General features: G+C 38.9%; 1 protein-coding gene across 2 annotated transcripts in view; it reads left to right on the forward strand.

Annotated features, from left to right (window-relative positions):
- Positions 1-521: 521 nt before the first annotated feature.
- The window catches only part of Aplf (aprataxin and PNKP like factor), a 51786-nt gene continuing 35519 nt past the window's right edge, over positions 522-16788 (forward strand). Inside the window, exons 1-3 of one of the 2 annotated variants that reach the window (XM_027428723.2) lie at positions 522-833; positions 5218-5289; positions 14418-14590. In XM_027428723.2, coding sequence (XP_027284524.1) covers positions 738-833; positions 5218-5289; positions 14418-14590 — 341 coding nt within the window. In that variant the 5' untranslated portion in view covers positions 522-737. The remainder of the gene's footprint in view (positions 834-5217; positions 5290-14417; positions 14591-16788) is intronic. The other variant, XM_027428722.2, reaches the window with a different exon arrangement.

A 16788-nucleotide genomic window follows, 5' to 3' on the forward strand; every position in this document is an offset into this window, starting at 1 on the left:
AAGACGCGCCAGCTACATGAGCCAAGCGCTTAAGCCAGGCTTCTGCCTTAAAGAGAAGGCCCGCTGGCTGCAGATCCCCGAGAGCATAGGGCTTCCGCAGAGCAGACAAAAAAACCCTCCTGAGGCTGAACCCTAAAAAAAGCCCAAAGACATCCTCATTGGGTAGGGAAGACACTCCTGCCACTGGGGCCCAAGGGGAAGAAACACATATACGCACCACACTCCGTCGGGAAAAGAACGTCCTCCTCTTGGGAGGACACAAGGTCATGAGGCCAGCGCTGTGGCTATTTAAACACTCAGGTAGAACAACTCCACAGGCTTTGATCCCAGGGATACGCCAGCCCGCTCTCTCGTCCCACAGCACGAATCCGCACAGGCGCAGAGAGGTGCGTATTACCTTCTGGGATTGGTAGTTTTTCCATTAGGTCTACACTCCGGAAAGGAGCGGAAGGGAGGTGTCAGGGACTACAAGACCCAGCATTCCATGAGTCTTGTGGGAGGCAGGGCTGGGAGGATGTGGGTGTGAGCACCTGCTTTTAAGTAGTAGTTTGGCGGTGAGTTGACGGGTAGTAACTGCTTGAGTCTCTGGCTCGCGTGGAGTGCTGATTCCGGAAAGGGAGGACGCACGCTCACTAGTGAAGGAGCCTGGGGTCTCACGCCCCTCCGGGACATGCCCCGGGTGTCTGACGGAGGTGGCTGCGAGGCTTCTCCTGGCCAAGGAACCGGCTCTCATCTCCATGTCTTGGGACTTCTTTCTGCAGCCTCTGGATGGCGGTGCCCAGGTGCCCGTGAGGCCGGGGCAGACGGTGATAGGCCGCGGGCCTCTGCTGGGAGTAAGTGCGGGAGGTGCTCCTGGGCGTGGGCAGCCAGAGATTGCTCGGCTGAGGCTCCATCTCCTGCCCCAGGGAACGCCACAGCTTGGCTCTGCTTGTCAAGATTCTACAGTTTGGGGGCAGTACGGTTTCAGTCAAACTTTGTCAACTCACGGACTTTGTGTGTGTGTGTGTGTGTGTGTGTGTGTGTGTGTGTGTGTGTGTGTCTATATAAAGTACTGAATGTGTTAACATCATGCTCATCCTATCCGGCTAACAAACTAGGGTCAAATCCAGACTGAGCTAAGTTCGGTTATAAGATATAAAATGTAAACAGGTCAAATAAACAAAAACACTATTAGCTTTTAAGGGAGAGTAGTTATTCTAAGGGTTAATGTGTTGCATGTTGACCTACGAAGCTTACAGTAGTTACAGTACAGGCCCATTATAGAAACGGTTGGTGAATCCAGTGACCTCCCCAGGCTAAGTTCTTTTATCCCCTCCTTTGCAGGGCTGGTGGCCTTACCATGATAGTAGTAGTTCTTTAGGTAATATCAGAAGCTAACCCTTAAGTAGTCTGGGTAGTGGGCCAGTCATTGGTCTAAAGAGATACTCTAATGATTTCAAAGCTTTGAGTCAGGCACATTTTCTTAGCCTCATTCAGATGAGAGAATTGGATGATAAACTGGTCATTAAAAGATGATACAAATACAAATGGTCACCAAACAATATATTCCTTTCCCTCTTTGGGAGGATAAGGAACTAGATAGAACATTTGTAGATTGCACTATGAAATTGTATTCGGTAGTATTCAGCTGTTTGGCATTACCACAAGGCATATCCTTTACAATGGCCACTCTAGAGAACCTGTCAGCCAAGTAAATATCACAAGGGGCTGGAGAGATGGGTTAGCCCCTGGGAGCCTGTGGCTTTTTACAGAGGACTGAGGTTAGTTCCTAGCACCTATGTTGGGCAGTTCACAACCACCTGTCTTTCCAGGCACTGCACACGCATGCATATCCTGACATATATAATAAAAAATAAAATCTTAAAAATCACACATAAACCCTTCAGTGTTTCAAATAAGTTTATGATCTTTTTGGTTCGCTACATTTATAGCTGTTTCCCTAATTACATCTGTTACCTGCCTGCCCCCCCCCCCCATTCTCTTCTATAGTGACCACTCTGTGTACAATGTTCTGCTGATTATAGTGCTGTGGGCATACAGGGTCCCCATCCTGTAGGTGTATTGTCTTGGATTAGTGGAGCAGACCCGGGTCAGCTAATACCAGGATGTAAGGAGTGTAGTCAGCTTGGCTGGTTTCCAGCGCCTGTATGGAATCATTAGTATTAGCTTTAAGGCTATTTGGGGAGTAGGAAATGTGGCGCTTGAGGTTACGTTTTGTTTGTTGGCTTCAGAGGGGTGTGTGAGAGAAGAGACATGCATGCATGGCACAGTATTGATGAAGCAGAAGTTCCCCCAAGGTGATTGTGTACCTCTATGAAGCACTGTTCCACTTTCCATCGTTTGTTAGACTCAATGGAGGTTGGGAAATGTTTCCTGGGAAGATGTCTTCTTTTGAATGTTGAGGTTAAGCCCTCAATGCAGCTTGCTCTTCATCTGGTAATCAGATGCCCAAGACCAACCTGCTTTAGCTTGCTTCAGAGAGGCAATCCAGACTACTGTGGATTTGGCAAGGAGAGGGGTGGATTTGGGCCTCTCCTTTATAAAAACAGGGTTATAGATCCTGCCATGGCTCTTAGCCCTGCTAATGTGAGATGAGGCTAACTGATGGCTGGTTTTTAGCAATAGTCAAGGCTGGAGACTCAGCCAGTTTTATCTGGTTTGACTTTACTCTTTAGGCGTCTGTTTTGGGTTCACTTTCTTTTGGAAAGATGGATCGCCACCATTTCCCACTTGAGTGTGCTTTCTTGCTGCCCCCCCCTCCCTATTTCTTCCCTGCCTTCCTCCCTGTTGCCACTTTGCCTTTCCTGCTCCCATGTAGGCTGTCAGATTGCTGTTTCTGTGTCTTTCTCGAGCATGTTAGCTAAGGTGTTTTGTAATTTGTTTCCTGGTTGTGCTTTAGACGTTGATATGGTTTGTTCTAGCTGTTGATCTCTTTGACTTCTTGGAGGATGTGTTGGTGTGTTAGAATTTAAGTTATTTCAAATGTATTTGGTTTTAAAGACAGGGTCTCACTAAATAGCCCAAGCTGCTCTTGAACTTGCAATTTTTCTGGCTCCCTCCCAAGTGCTAGGGTTACAGGCATGTAGCCCTGTATCCAACAAAAACACTTTTTTTTTTTTTTTTTTTTTTTTTTGTGGGGGAGAGGGGCTCAGTAGTTGTAATGAAATAAACTATGTGCCCACTAGAGGTCACACTATACTTTTGTATTATTCAAAATATCCTTTTGTTCCTAGTGTTAAGCCTGCTTAAAAGATAGACTGAGATAGAAATGATCCATTATTGCTTATGGATAGTATAAAAAGGAAAGAAGCCTTGGATGGAGTATTAGAGGAACCTTCTTTATATATCATGGTTTTATCATGACATTCCTCTGATGGTTAGGGAAGCCGTTTGTGAAGAAGTGACAAAGATCTTGATACTCAAAATAAAAACAGGAACTTCTTACTCTGATTCTGTGATTGCTTCTGAATGTTTTTATTTAGGTATAGTCATATGTAAATGTTTCCTCACATATACCATTTATTTTTATTAGTAAGAGTAAGGATTTTGAACACTGTGTGTTCTGAGAGTGACTACCTAAGTTACTTAAATCCTCTGGGCTTTCAGAATCCAAACATGCAAAATGAATAATCGCTGCAGTAGTGTTGTGGTAAGTCCTGTAGCTCTTGCAAACGATAAGGTGAGCCATTAGTAACTGCTACTGACTCTGCCCACTTAGGTACACTTCACAAAACAATGCAGGAGTCTCTACATTTTATTTTTGTCAGTTTTGATGTTTACTTCTTTGAAATAGCCATATTTTAATGAGGTTTTGAAGATATTTTCCCTAGGTATTTTTTTTTTTTTTTTTTTTTTTTTTCGAGACAGGGTTTCTCTGTGTAGCTTTGGAGCCTATCCTGGCACTTGCTCTGGAAGCCAGGCTGGCCTCAAACTCACAGAGATCCGCCTGCCTCTGCCTCCCGAGTGCTGGGATTAAAGGCATGTGTCACCAACATCTGGCTTAGGAATTATTTTTTTTTTTAATTAACTTTTTTTTTGGAAGAATTACTTTTTGTGGTCCTCACACTATTGTGCCCTGTACGTTTAGTGTCATATCATTAAGTGTGGAAGTGCTACATGATTTTAAAAAATGAGTACTGGGGGCTGGAGAGATGGCTCAGAGGTTAAGAGCACTGGCTGTTCTTCCAGAGGTCCTGAGTTCAATTCCCAGCAACCACATCACATGGTGGCTCACAACCATCCGTAATGAGATCTGGTGCCCTCTTCTGGTGTGCAGATATACATGGAAGCAGAATGTTGTATACATAATAAATAAATAAATAAATAAAATCTTTAAAAAAAAAGAGTACTGACTGGTGACATTTTTAATGTTTTTGCAGCCTTAATGGGTTTAATTTTATCTATACATTGCTATAGCATGCTTTGAGAGATAGTGTTTGTCCTGCTGTATGTAATGCTAGACTTCAAGTATTTGACAGTAAGTGAGCTAACCATAAGACAGGTCATATGATCAGAATGTCATGTAGTTGTTGCTTAAGATTTTTTTTTTTTTATCATGTATCACCCAGGGATAAAAAAGTTAATCTCAGCTGTTATGCTTACAACCAGGTGAGAAGGATGATCATTTCAGCATTTAAAATAGAAGCAGTTTTGAACTCAGATGTGGTAAATAACTGTGAGTGTAAATTGACCATTGTTAACTCAAAACAGGAAGTAATTATATTGAAGACATAGATGCTGATCTCTTCTTCACTATAAATGTTTGACTTGGGCTGCCACATGTGGTCCTAGAACAGGAATGCAGGTTGTTTGATCTGCCTAACCTTGTGGTCACACCCTTCACATTTACACTTAACCTTTAGGACAAACTGAATTTTTATATTTGAAATGTTCCCTAACCAGTTACATCCTGAATATTTTCCTTATTTGGTAGACTTTACTGGTAGGAATCCTCTCTAGGTAGATTTCATGTGTAGGAATTGGGAGGATTTGGGGATATGTAGTCCCCAGGCTTTTTTGGGTAGTCATTTACACTTTCATGGGTTTGATAAGTTCCCCCCTTCTCTTCACTATTTCATTATCTGTTAAATGAGGGCAGTTATTGGACATGCAGTTATTGAGTTAATATATTTAATGTCTAGCCTACTAATTTCATAGGTGTTGCTAAGGGTTTTATCTTTGAAGGAAGTGGCTAAATGTGACATGTTTCCCTTGTAGATAACAGACAAAAGAGTATCCAGAAGACATGCCATTCTAGAGGTGGTGGATAATCAGCTTCGAATCAAACCAGTGAGTATATTGATTCATTTTAACCCTTTGCCTCTTGCCCTTCTAATATCTGATTAGAGAGGCCTGTTTATTCTAAGGTTTGGAAATAGGGAATTTATGTCAGAACAGAAGCTATTCATCTCATACCTGTAAGGTAAATATCTAAATAGTAAACTGTATTTCTCATACTACAGAGCTGAATTTGAATGGTTAGAATTAATAGAAGATGATTGCCTATGTGTAAATTATAATTTTGTTCATATTGGATATGCCAAGTAATTCACATAAAAATACCTTTAACATGGGCAAAGAAGAACACTTCCTCTGTAAATGAGAACCTGAGCTCTGGTCCCTAGAGCACACGTGAAAATCTATGTGTGGTAGTTTGAAAGAAAATGGTCCCAAAGGGAGTGTCACTATTAGGAGGTGTGGCCTTGTTGGAATGGGTATGGTCTTGCTGGAGGAAATGTGTCACTAGAGAAGTGGGCTTTGAGGTCTCATACTTGCTCAAGATACCGCCCAGTGTTTCAGTCTACTTCCTGTTGGCTGCATATCAACATGTGGCAGCTCCTTCTCAAGCACCATGTCTGTCTGCACACCTCTGTGCCCCCCACCATGATGATAGTGGACAGACCTCTGAAACTGTAAGCCCCCACCTCAATTAAATGCTTTCCTTTATATGAGTTGTTATGATCATGGTGTCTCTTCACAGCAGTAGAACACTGCCTAGGACACCATGTGTGTCTGTAACCATAGTGGTGAGGGGAGCTTAGACAGTGCACCTGCAGCTGGCTGGTCAGCTGGCCTAGCTAAAAATGGTGAGTTCTAGGTTCAGTGAGCAACTTCATCTCAAGAGAATGGAGAAGAATAGAGGAGGACTCCTGAGATCTGCCTCCTGCTTTCAAGGGATATGTGCAGCGTTTCCCTCCCCCAAACCAAAGAATGCCTGTAACTGTGTAATGCGTGGTTTTATGGGGACAGATGAGGTAGTAAGTAAAGTCACTTCAGTGTTAGGATTTTTATCAACACATTTCTGTGGTTCTTTGTATAGAAGTATTTGTAAATTGTAGAATTTATTCTATTTCATTGTTTTGTAGATGATTTTCATTTGAAGCATTTTCTGTAGGCTGGACTTCTAATGCTTTGCTTTATATCTTGAGCGTCAGTGCTTTGCAGGGTGATCCTGAGACCACATATTTATTCTCTTTCAGTTGCAAACTCCGTCATATAGGAGAATGAGTTGTGTGTATGAGACCCCATTCACTTTTCAGTATTTTATTTGTGGTGAGATTAAATATTATGGAACTAAATCCACTCTGACAAACAACATTTAAGCCATTTTGTATTTTCACTCCTTACCTGGCTTGTGCTCTACTTCTGAGTTATACCCTAGCCCTGTGATTTCATCATTTCTGTATGACTGTCTATTGTATAAGTCATTACTTCACTTTACACATTTTTTTAAAATATACATTTCCTTTTATTATTCTATGTTGAACAGTTGTTGCAATAATAGCCTTTTAAATTTAGTTCTGGGAATACTTTTAAGTAGAACTGATTTTACCTCATCTCAACCCTGAATAAATACTGTTTTAAAGCTTTGTATGTTGTTCTCATGTTGGGCTGAGTGCCTTGACAGTGTGTCAGTGTCATAGTCCGCACCCCTGGAGACCAGCAGTAGAGCATCTCTGGATCGTTGCTTTCTTATTTTTCTTAGTTGGGATCATTTAGGCTCATTGAATATGGGGAGTTGGACTCGCTTGGCGTCTCTGGTATTTACTGTAAGGCCTAAACTCTATCAGGTTCTCAGAATAGTATAGTCGAATGCATGAGTCAGTGCTGTGATGAGAAGTATAATGTGGAATTTCTGGGAGTGGTTATATCATGGGTTTTTATAAGAGTACTTATTTTTCAGTACCCAATTTCTACTCCCCTTCTAATGAACTACATGGCTCAAAATAAAGAAGTTTGTTGTTACTGAAGCACCTTTAGGGAAGGAGGAAGCATCCCAATTCCTGTTTCTGTAGAACATTACTTGTTTAGACTTACTTAGTTCAGAAAAGCAAGGTGGATAGTGACACATCTGGCCCCAAGTGAGAGCTTTGTGACAACACTCAACATTATGCAAGGGTTCAATTGCTTACTCTGTAATCCATGGAAATGAAAGGAGGAATGTACACTAATTCTTTAGTTTTGGATTGGTAGATCCTTTGAGTTGTCTTGATGATTGGATTTCTTTTTTTTTCTTTACATTAATTCTTAGACTTTTCTAGATTGTGTTACTAATATTCAAATCCTACTGATAATATCATGTACAGAATAATAAACCAATATAATCTTTACAGCATATCTATGTTGTGGGATATTTGATTGCACCATGACACTCTATGCCTGTTAATAAAGTTAAACCTTGAATCAAGGGGCAGAGTCCAAAAATTAACCATAGAAATTTGAGGGCCAAGAGAGGCACAGGAAGAGATAGAGAGGGGCTTGCAGAGATTCAAGCAATTTTGATCTGGGAAGGTGGAGAGAGAGGGTCAGCTAGTGGCTCCTCGCCTTCTTTCTTGGTTTATCAGGTTTGTACCCCAATATCTGACTCCTGAGATTTTATTAATAACAGAATAATTTAGGTAAATGCTTCATCTAAATTTCCCCCTTTTTGTCTAAATAAAAAGGAAAGGTTTTAACTCTAACATAGTACAAGTATATACAATAAGAACAATAATCAGGTAGCAATTACATTTACAATGTCCAGTATATTTATATTTGGCAAGAGAAATTATTATCTAACCTATCTTGATGAGTCTAAAGTTTTATACTTAAACCACTTTTTATCATAACTTGTATTATCACCCTAAAATTAGTTTTTAGGCTTAAAATTTTTCGTAGGTAAACAACTTAAACTTTTATGTCTCTCAACCTTATAAATTTTACATCTCTTTTGTAAGTTTATTTTCTGAATTTGGTAACAAAGAAAGTGGTATAACTAGTCTTCAATCCCCATTAGAGACTGAGAAATATAAAATATTACCTGAGTAAACAGGAAATGTAGAGTAAACAACTTCCCAAGCTATGGAAGTGTCAGAGACCTCTGTCTGCCTGGACAGTCACCCAAGGTTTCTCTGCAATGTTGGCGCATCCACTTTTGGCCAACAGGCCTAGCATATCTGACAGACTTTTCTTTGAAGACTGTCCTACCTTGTCTTGGCAAAATTTGGCAGTTAACCTTTTTTTGTGTCCTTCTTGTCCAGTTTGGACAGCATACTGTCAGCAGTTGAGGCAAGGACAGTTTCTTGCCCAGTAGCTAGCTTTTGCCACAAATGAAAGCAACCTCCATATGGAGGTTCTTCGGTGTCCACCATCTTCTCTGAAGTAGATTGGTGCTGCCAGGAGCAGATGTATCTCACTGACCTGGAAAATCTTATTATTAAACATTAAACTTAAACTTTATTAAACATTAAACTTATTAAAACATCTTAAATGCTACATTCTGTAGATCTCTGAAGTATTTGAAAACCATCTATCTAAAACCTATCTGTTTGACCTTGAAAACACACCTAACATGACTATAGATTTGATTGTTATAGAAGACTAACTACTAACCTGCATTTCTTTATTATCCTAAATAGTTTTTAATAATAGCTTTTAATAATAATAACTAGAACTTTTTATTTTAAAATGAGCTGTATAGCTATAAAAGGGGGGATATAGGAATGATAGGATAAAAGGGTAGATTGTTGAATTTACTTTTAAACTAAAAAGCAACTATTAATCTCAAATATTTTACATTGATATGTATTTTTGTATATTGATAAAAATTAAGGTTCTTTTGTTACTATACACACACACACACACACACACACACACACTCTTGTTTAAAGTATTTATGTATATTGATACAAATGAAAGGTTTTTTTTTTGTTGTAACATACTGATATGTCTCTATTCTTTTTGTTTTTCCATATGAAGTTGAATATTGTTCTTTCAAGGTCTGTGAAGAGTTGTGCCTGTATTTTGATGGGGATTGCATTGAATCTGTAGATTGCTTTTGGCAAGATTGCCATTTTTATTATGTTGATCCTACCTATCCAAGAGCATGGAAGATCTTTCCATTTTCTGGTATCTTCTTTAATTTCTTTCTTTAAAAACTCAAAGTTCTCGTTATAAACAGGTCTTTCACTTGTTTGGTTAGCATTACCCCAAAGTATTTTATGTTGTTTGTGGCTATTGTAAAGGGTGATATTTCTCTTATTTCTTTCTCAGCACATTTATCATCTGTATATAGTAGGGCTATTGATTTTTTTGAGTTAATCTTGTATCCTGCCACTTTGCTGAAATTTTAAGCCTGTTTATCAGCTATAGGAGTTTCTTAGTGAAATTTTTCAGGTTACTTATATAAACTATCATAACATCTGCAACTAGTGAAAGTTTGACTTCTTCCTTTCCAATTTGTATCCCTTTGATCTTCTTTTGTTGTCTTATTGCTCTGGCTAGAACTTCAAGGACAATATTGAAGAGATATGGAGAGAGTGGGTAGCCTTGTCTTGTTCCTGATTTTAGAGGAATTATGCTGAGTTTCTCTCCATTTAGTTTGATGTTGGCTGTTGGTTTGGTGTATATTGCTTTTATTATGTTAAGGTATGTTCCTGTTATCACTGATCTCTCCAAAACCTTTATCATGAAGGGGTGTTGGAATTTGTCAAAGGCCTTTACAGCATCTAGTGAGATGACCATGTGGTTTTTCTTTTTCAGTTTGTTTATGTGGTGGATTACATTCATGGATTTTCATATGTTGAACCATCCCTGCATCCCTAGGATGAATCCTACTTGATCATGGTGGATGATTTTTCTGATGTGTTCTTGGATTTGATTTGCCAGTATTTTATTGAGTATTTTTGTATCAGTGTTCATGAGGGAGATTGGTCTGTAGTTCTCTTTCTTGAGTTGTGTCTTTTTGTAGCTTGGGTATCAAGGTATTTGTAGCCTTGTAGAAAGAGTTTGGCAGTGACCATTCTGCTTCTATTTTTTAAAATAAATTTTATTTAAATTAGAAATAGTCTTATTTTACATAACAATCCTAGTTCCCTCTCCCATCCAGCCATGCCCCACACGGATCCCTTTATCCCATCCCCCATCCTCTCCCCAGGGAGGATGAGGCCTTCCATGAGGGATCATAAAATCTGTCAAGTCATTAGTGGCAGGGACTAGGCCCTCCCCTGTGTATCTAGGCTAAGAGAGTATCCCTCCATGGGAAATGGGCTCCTGAAGTCCATTCGTGCACTAGGGATACATCCTGGTTCCACTGCCAGAGGCTCCATAGACTGTCCAGGGCTCCTGGCTGGTGCCCACATTCAAGGGGCCTGGTTTGGTCCTATGTTGGTTCCCCAGCTGTCAGACCCCAATCCATGAGCTCCCCCTTGCTCAGGTCAGGTGTTTCTGTGGGTTTTCCCAGTGTGGTCTTGACCCCTTTGTTCGTTACTCCTCTGTCTCTGAAACTGGATTCCAGGAGTTCAGTTCAGTGCTTAGCTGTGGATCTCTGCTTCTGCTTCCGTCAGCTACTGGGTGAAGGCTCTAGGATGGCATTTAAGGTAGTTATCAATCTCATTATAGGGGACAGGCATTTAAGGTAGCCTCTCCACTATTGCTTTGGTTCCTAGTTGGGGTCCTGAACAAATGGGGAGCATGGGGGCGAAGGGAGAGGGAGGTGGGAGGAGAGGTGGGAGAACATGAGGGGTCAGGAAGATTGAGTGGGGAAAGCAGTAGAGGAGTAAGAAAAGAGACACATCAACAGAGGGAGCCACTATAGGTGTAAAGAGAAATCTGGCACTAGGGAATTATACAGAAATCCACAAGGATGACCCGTCTGCTTCTATTGTGTGGAACAGTTTGAGGAGTATTGATTGGTATTAGCTCTTCTTTGAATTTCTGGTAGAATTCTGCACTGAAACCATCTGGCCCTTGGCTTTTTTTGGGTTGGGAAACTTTTGATGACTGCTTCTATTTCATTAGGGGTTATAGTTTGATTTAAATTGCTTGTCTATTCTTGATTTAATTTTGGTAAGTGATATCTATCCAGAAAATTGTCCATTTCCTTTAAATTTTTGAATTTTGTGGAGTACAGGTTTTCAAAGTATGACCTGATGATTCTCTGGATTTCCTCAGTGTCTGTTGTTATGTCCCCCTTTTAATTTCTGATTTTGTTAATTTGCATGTTCTCTCTCTGCCTTTTGGTTAGTTTGGATAAAGGTTTGTCTATCTTATTGATTTTTCTCGAGGAACAAACTCTTTGTTTCACTGATTTTTTGTATTGTTTTCTTTGTTTCTACTTTACTGATTTCAGCCCTCAATTTGATTTCCTGGCGTCTACTCCTCCGGGGTGAGTTTGCTTCTTTTTGTTTTAGAGCTTTTTTTGTTTAACTGTTAATTCTCTAGTGTGACTATTCTCCAGTTTCTTCGTGTTGCCAAGTGACAGAAAATCTTTCTTCAAACCTTTGCTATTAACATATTTCTTACAAAATTCTGTTTTGGGGTACCTATTATCTGGTGGTTGTTATCTTGTGATAACTGAATAAACTAAGGTTGGTTTTCTAATAATCTTGGGCCATTCCTCTTCAGTTTCATCATGCAATAGTGCAATCAGTTCTGCTCTAAATTTCTCTATCTGTGAATATTTTTTTAAAGACTTCATTTATTTATTATGTATACAACATTCTGCTTCCATGTATATCTGCACACCAGAAGAGGGCACCAGATCTCATTATAGATGGTTGTGAGCCACCATGTGGTTGCTGGGAATTGAACCTAGGACCTCTGGAAGAGCAGCCAGTGCTCTTAACCCATGAGCCATCTCTCCAGCCCTCTGTGAATATTTTTATTAGTTTAATTAGTAGGTCTTTCTAAGGCTTTCATCTTATCAGTCAATTTTTTATACTTGGCAGAGTTATCAAACCACTTTTTAAGGGTAAGATATGAATTACCAAACTGGTAATAGTTATAATTGACATTACATTCATCCCAGTCAAATTAGTTATCCCTTCATTTATTTTTTTCCATTTTCAAGCCTTCCATTTTAGAACTATTCAGAGTCCTAATTCCCTGCAGTGTAATAATTTTCCCCATTCTTAACATGGGAAAGAATTTTTAAAAAATAAAATCAAATTCTCTCCTTAAGAATTCCCAGGTGTCTCACCAGATTTGACTTTTCAGTTTTTCCACAACAACGGAGCTGTGTGTGTGTGTGTGTGTGTGTGTGTGTGTGTGTGTGTGTGGTGGGGTGTTAGCTGCACCAGCGGTACTTGTCTATGTGTTGTGTTTGGGAGCACTGTGGGTTCCCAGGAGCTGGTCTAGTGCCTAGAGTGCTTGGGCTGCTGCTACCCTGCACAGGCTGGGCTGAGGACACCAGTAGCTGCTTGCATGCAGTGGGAAGCTGAGGACACAGGCGGGAAGGGATGTGCTGTGGACTGGACTGTTGCTCTGTGTGTGGGGAGGGTTGGGGGCAGAAGGAACCTGAGCTGGTGTTGTAGCACTAATGGGTTGTGCCCAGAGTGGTCAGTGAGATTTTTTTTTTAATTTTAATTTTTCATTTTCTTTTGTTGGGAAGGTAACATTTCTTTTTGTTGGGAAGGTGGAGGGCAGATATGGAAGGACTGGGAAATGAGTGGGTTTGGGGTGCATTGATGTGACATTCCCAAAGAATCAATAAAACAATTGTTAAAACCTTAGAATGTATGTAACCATATATATTAGTAAATACACACTAGTAAATAATAAGTATTTAGGCTTAACTTAAAGGATTTATCAGTATACTTACTTGGAATATCATTTTTACTTCTGGAGTCCACTGTATAAACAGCTTGAGAAAAAAATTATCACCATTGATTCACTTTGTTTTGTGGGTAGATTTGCTAACTGCTGACCACTTGATGTTTTAAACCAAGCTTTTGTAATTCCTTGGGAAATGTTATTGCATAAATGATGATATTCTCCATTCTTAGGCAGTGCTGTGTATTGTACAAATACATACATACATACATATATTTAAATGGCTGACCAATAAAAAATACTGAGTGATTAAGTTGGTATACTAGGGAAATTGTTGATTTCTCTAGAAAATAATAATTCAGCATGATGTACTAGAGGAAGAAGTCACAGGGAAAGTTGTTCTGTATTAGACTCTATTGAAAAAATCACAGATTTTACATTGTTTTGTTTGCATTACCATAGATTATCATATAGGAAGGCTTCTTTATTTCAAAATCTAATAGTAATTATAAAAAATTGGCTATTTGACTTACAGAAGTAGCCAGTTTTGCCTTGATTACATTTAAGACTTTTTAAAATTACATGTGTGTTGTATGTGTGTGTGTGTGTGTGTGTATGTGTGTGTGTGTGTGGTATGTATGTGTGTGTATGTGTGGGCGTGTGTGTATGGTTTAGGTCCTCAGGTGTGGTGGCAGACACCTTTACCTGCTAAGACTTCTTACTAGTTCATATTTGCAAATTTTGAAGTGTCTTTCAATAGATATTTTACAAATTACTTTTGAGGGAACTAATTATCTTTGCTAATATGGAGGCAGTCAGTGGGAAAATATAATCTAAAATAATTAATGCAGCAATAGTTTTGTCCTTGATATGTGTTAATTACTTGTGATTTCAATCTAAATGATATTCATGGGAGGGGTTTTATTTAAAAGTAAAATTATTCTTCAAGACAGCTAGAAAGAAAACAGTTATGCTTGAGATATTTGATCACCGTCTCCTGCCTCATGGTTTTTCACTTTTAAATTGTGTCAGAAATTATTAGGAGACAATAACTAGCAAAGAAGTGCTATTGACAGGGGATTTGTACCTTTTGGATAAACAGTGGGGATCCTTCCCATATTGAGAATTATTTTTTCATCTTTCTTATCTATTGAGTAGTTTATTTAACTAATCAATTGATGAGTTTGCTTGTTATCTTGGATTCCTTCAGAAACGGGAGGTAGAACACTTTTTACATGTGTAAATGGTTATGGTACTAGGTGCCAGGCTCACCAAACTTTCAAGTATAATTTTGTACTTTATTGTTTTGATACCACAATTGTAGATCATTTGGTGTTTAGTTGCATTTTTTACAATCCTGCTGCATCACTGTATTCTTTATTGGTTAGATCCATACAAATCCGTGTTTCCATCAGTCCTCTGAGAAGAGTCAGCTCTTGCCAATGAAGACACATGTGTGGTGCTGGTTGAATCCTGGGGATATCTTTTCCTTGTTACTCAACAAGTACTCTTTCCGTGTTTTCTCTACACAAACTGAAGAGGAAGTGGAGTGTACTTTACGGTAAGCTTGCCTGGTGGGATGAGAGTGAGTAGCGGCGTCTGCGTCTTCCACCTTTACAAATGCTCCAGTGAAAATCATTCGAGGCTTGAGTCAGACTTGGACTGTAGTAGCCACATAATTTGTGTTTCTGGAAAACATTTGGCTTTGGACACATATGCCTCGTGGTATGCTCCAATGTGTGCTATTTTTTACCTTTGTATTCCTAATGTTTCCACCAAACAAACAAACTATATGTTTTCTTGAATTTTTAGCTTTATTAAAATGTGAAGATATTCTGACGTATCACTGACTTACCCTATAAGAACATCATAAAGAACAGAGTAGGAGAATTGAAGAAATGACAGAATTCAAACACTAGACCTATTGAACTAATTGGAAATATTGACATATGCATTAGATATTTCTTGATATCATTGAGGTTGTCATGGTATTGAGGGGAAACTTAAAAGTATATAAAGTGTATACTATTTCTGTCAAATAATGGATGCATTCATATAGTGAAGTTATAAAGAAATCATACTTAAGCTTTGAGGGATGGAATGGAAGGAGGAGGAACAAATTTGAGGTTGTATACAGAGTGGACTTTGATTGTTTTTAATTGGAGCAAATATGACAAAGTGCTCTCAGTGGCATAGTACACACAGTATTCATATTTGTAGATAGGGATACAGGGTACACTCTCTTATTGCTACATGTTTAACTCTTGTGGAGTTTAAAAAAGAGTAGGAAGGATCCTCTCTGTGAAATACTTTGTTGCATTTGTTAGAAGTCTTTTAACCTGGTAATTTTGTTTTCTTTCAACTGATTGGATATTTAAGAAAAGAACCCAAACAACAAAGTAATAGTTAAAAAAAGACCCCTGGTCAGTTCTCATTTTGCTTTTGTTTACCTACTTTTCACAGTGTCTTAAGATTGTGTAGTGTTATTCACAGCCTACTTTGTAGGAGTATGTGGCTACTACACATCAACTGTAAGTTTTCATTTTTCACTCTTTGTTTTTACTTATGTCTGAAATTATTCTGCTAGAGATACCAAAGCTTACACTTTTTTTTTTTTGTTGAGAAACCATATAGAAACCCAAATGAGAGAGAGAAAAAAAACCCTTGGTTTTGTATTTAAATAATTAAATAATACACACACCACATGGGAGCAGAATTAATCTCCATTTCTGATGCATCTGCAGTATTGGGTGCAGAGTACATGTTGGCTCCTGGGATATCAGATTGAGTGATACTGTGATGGAGTAAGATTTTGTTTGCATGGCTAACCTTCATTGTTGACAAGGAAGTAACACAATTTCACCCCCTGGGGAGATTTTCTTAAAGAGAGTCTCAAAGAAAATATAGTAAATTTTTGTCATGCTAACTTATTTTTCCCAGTCTATGAAAGTTCTTAGCACTTAGATTCCATATAAATAGCTTCTAGTTTCAAGTACTAATCTGAACAAAGCAATAAAATGTTGATGAAAATGTCATTATAATGTGACAACAAATAACCTTAAAATTCATTTGTAATTACAGAAAGGGTGTGGATTTCAATGGGCGAGGAGCTGGGAGGATCTTGGAGGAGTTGGGGGAGGAAAACCATAATCAGACTATATTATATAAAAATATATTTCTTTAATTAAAGAAAAAATGAGAAGAAAAGTAAAAATTCTTTTGAAATTGTTTTAAAATCAGTTCATTTGTATTGGTAGCATCTTTTGTATTAAAGATATAAAAATAAGTAGCATATTTGAACATAATTTAGAATATACATTGAACCCTTAGAGATAACTGCCAAAACAAACTTAAATATGAAAAATATTACTGAAGAACTCACATTTCCAAATTTCAAAACCTGCTTCGAAATCAAGACAGTGTGGTCCTGGCATAAAGGCAGAGAGCTCAGTGGAGTTGAGGGTTCAGCCTTTATGTTCATGTTCTTTACTTTTTTTATTTTATTAGAAATAAGCTTCTTTTACATGTCAATCCCAGTTTCCTCTCCCTCCCCTCCTCTCTTCCTCCCCTCCTCCCCTCCCCCCAATCCCATCCCCTTTCTGCTCCCCAGGGAGGGCGAGGCCTTCTATAGGGGATCTTCAAAGTCTATCCTATCATTTGGAGCAGGGCCTAGAGCCTCCCCTGTGTGTCTAGGTTGAGAGCGTATCCCTTTATGTGGAGTGGGCTCCCAAAGTCCTTTTGTATACTAGGGATAAATAC

This window comes from Cricetulus griseus, chromosome 8, assembly GCF_003668045.3.
Source record: "Cricetulus griseus strain 17A/GY chromosome 8, alternate assembly CriGri-PICRH-1.0, whole genome shotgun sequence".
Taxonomy (NCBI): Eukaryota; Metazoa; Chordata; class Mammalia; order Rodentia; family Cricetidae; genus Cricetulus; species Cricetulus griseus.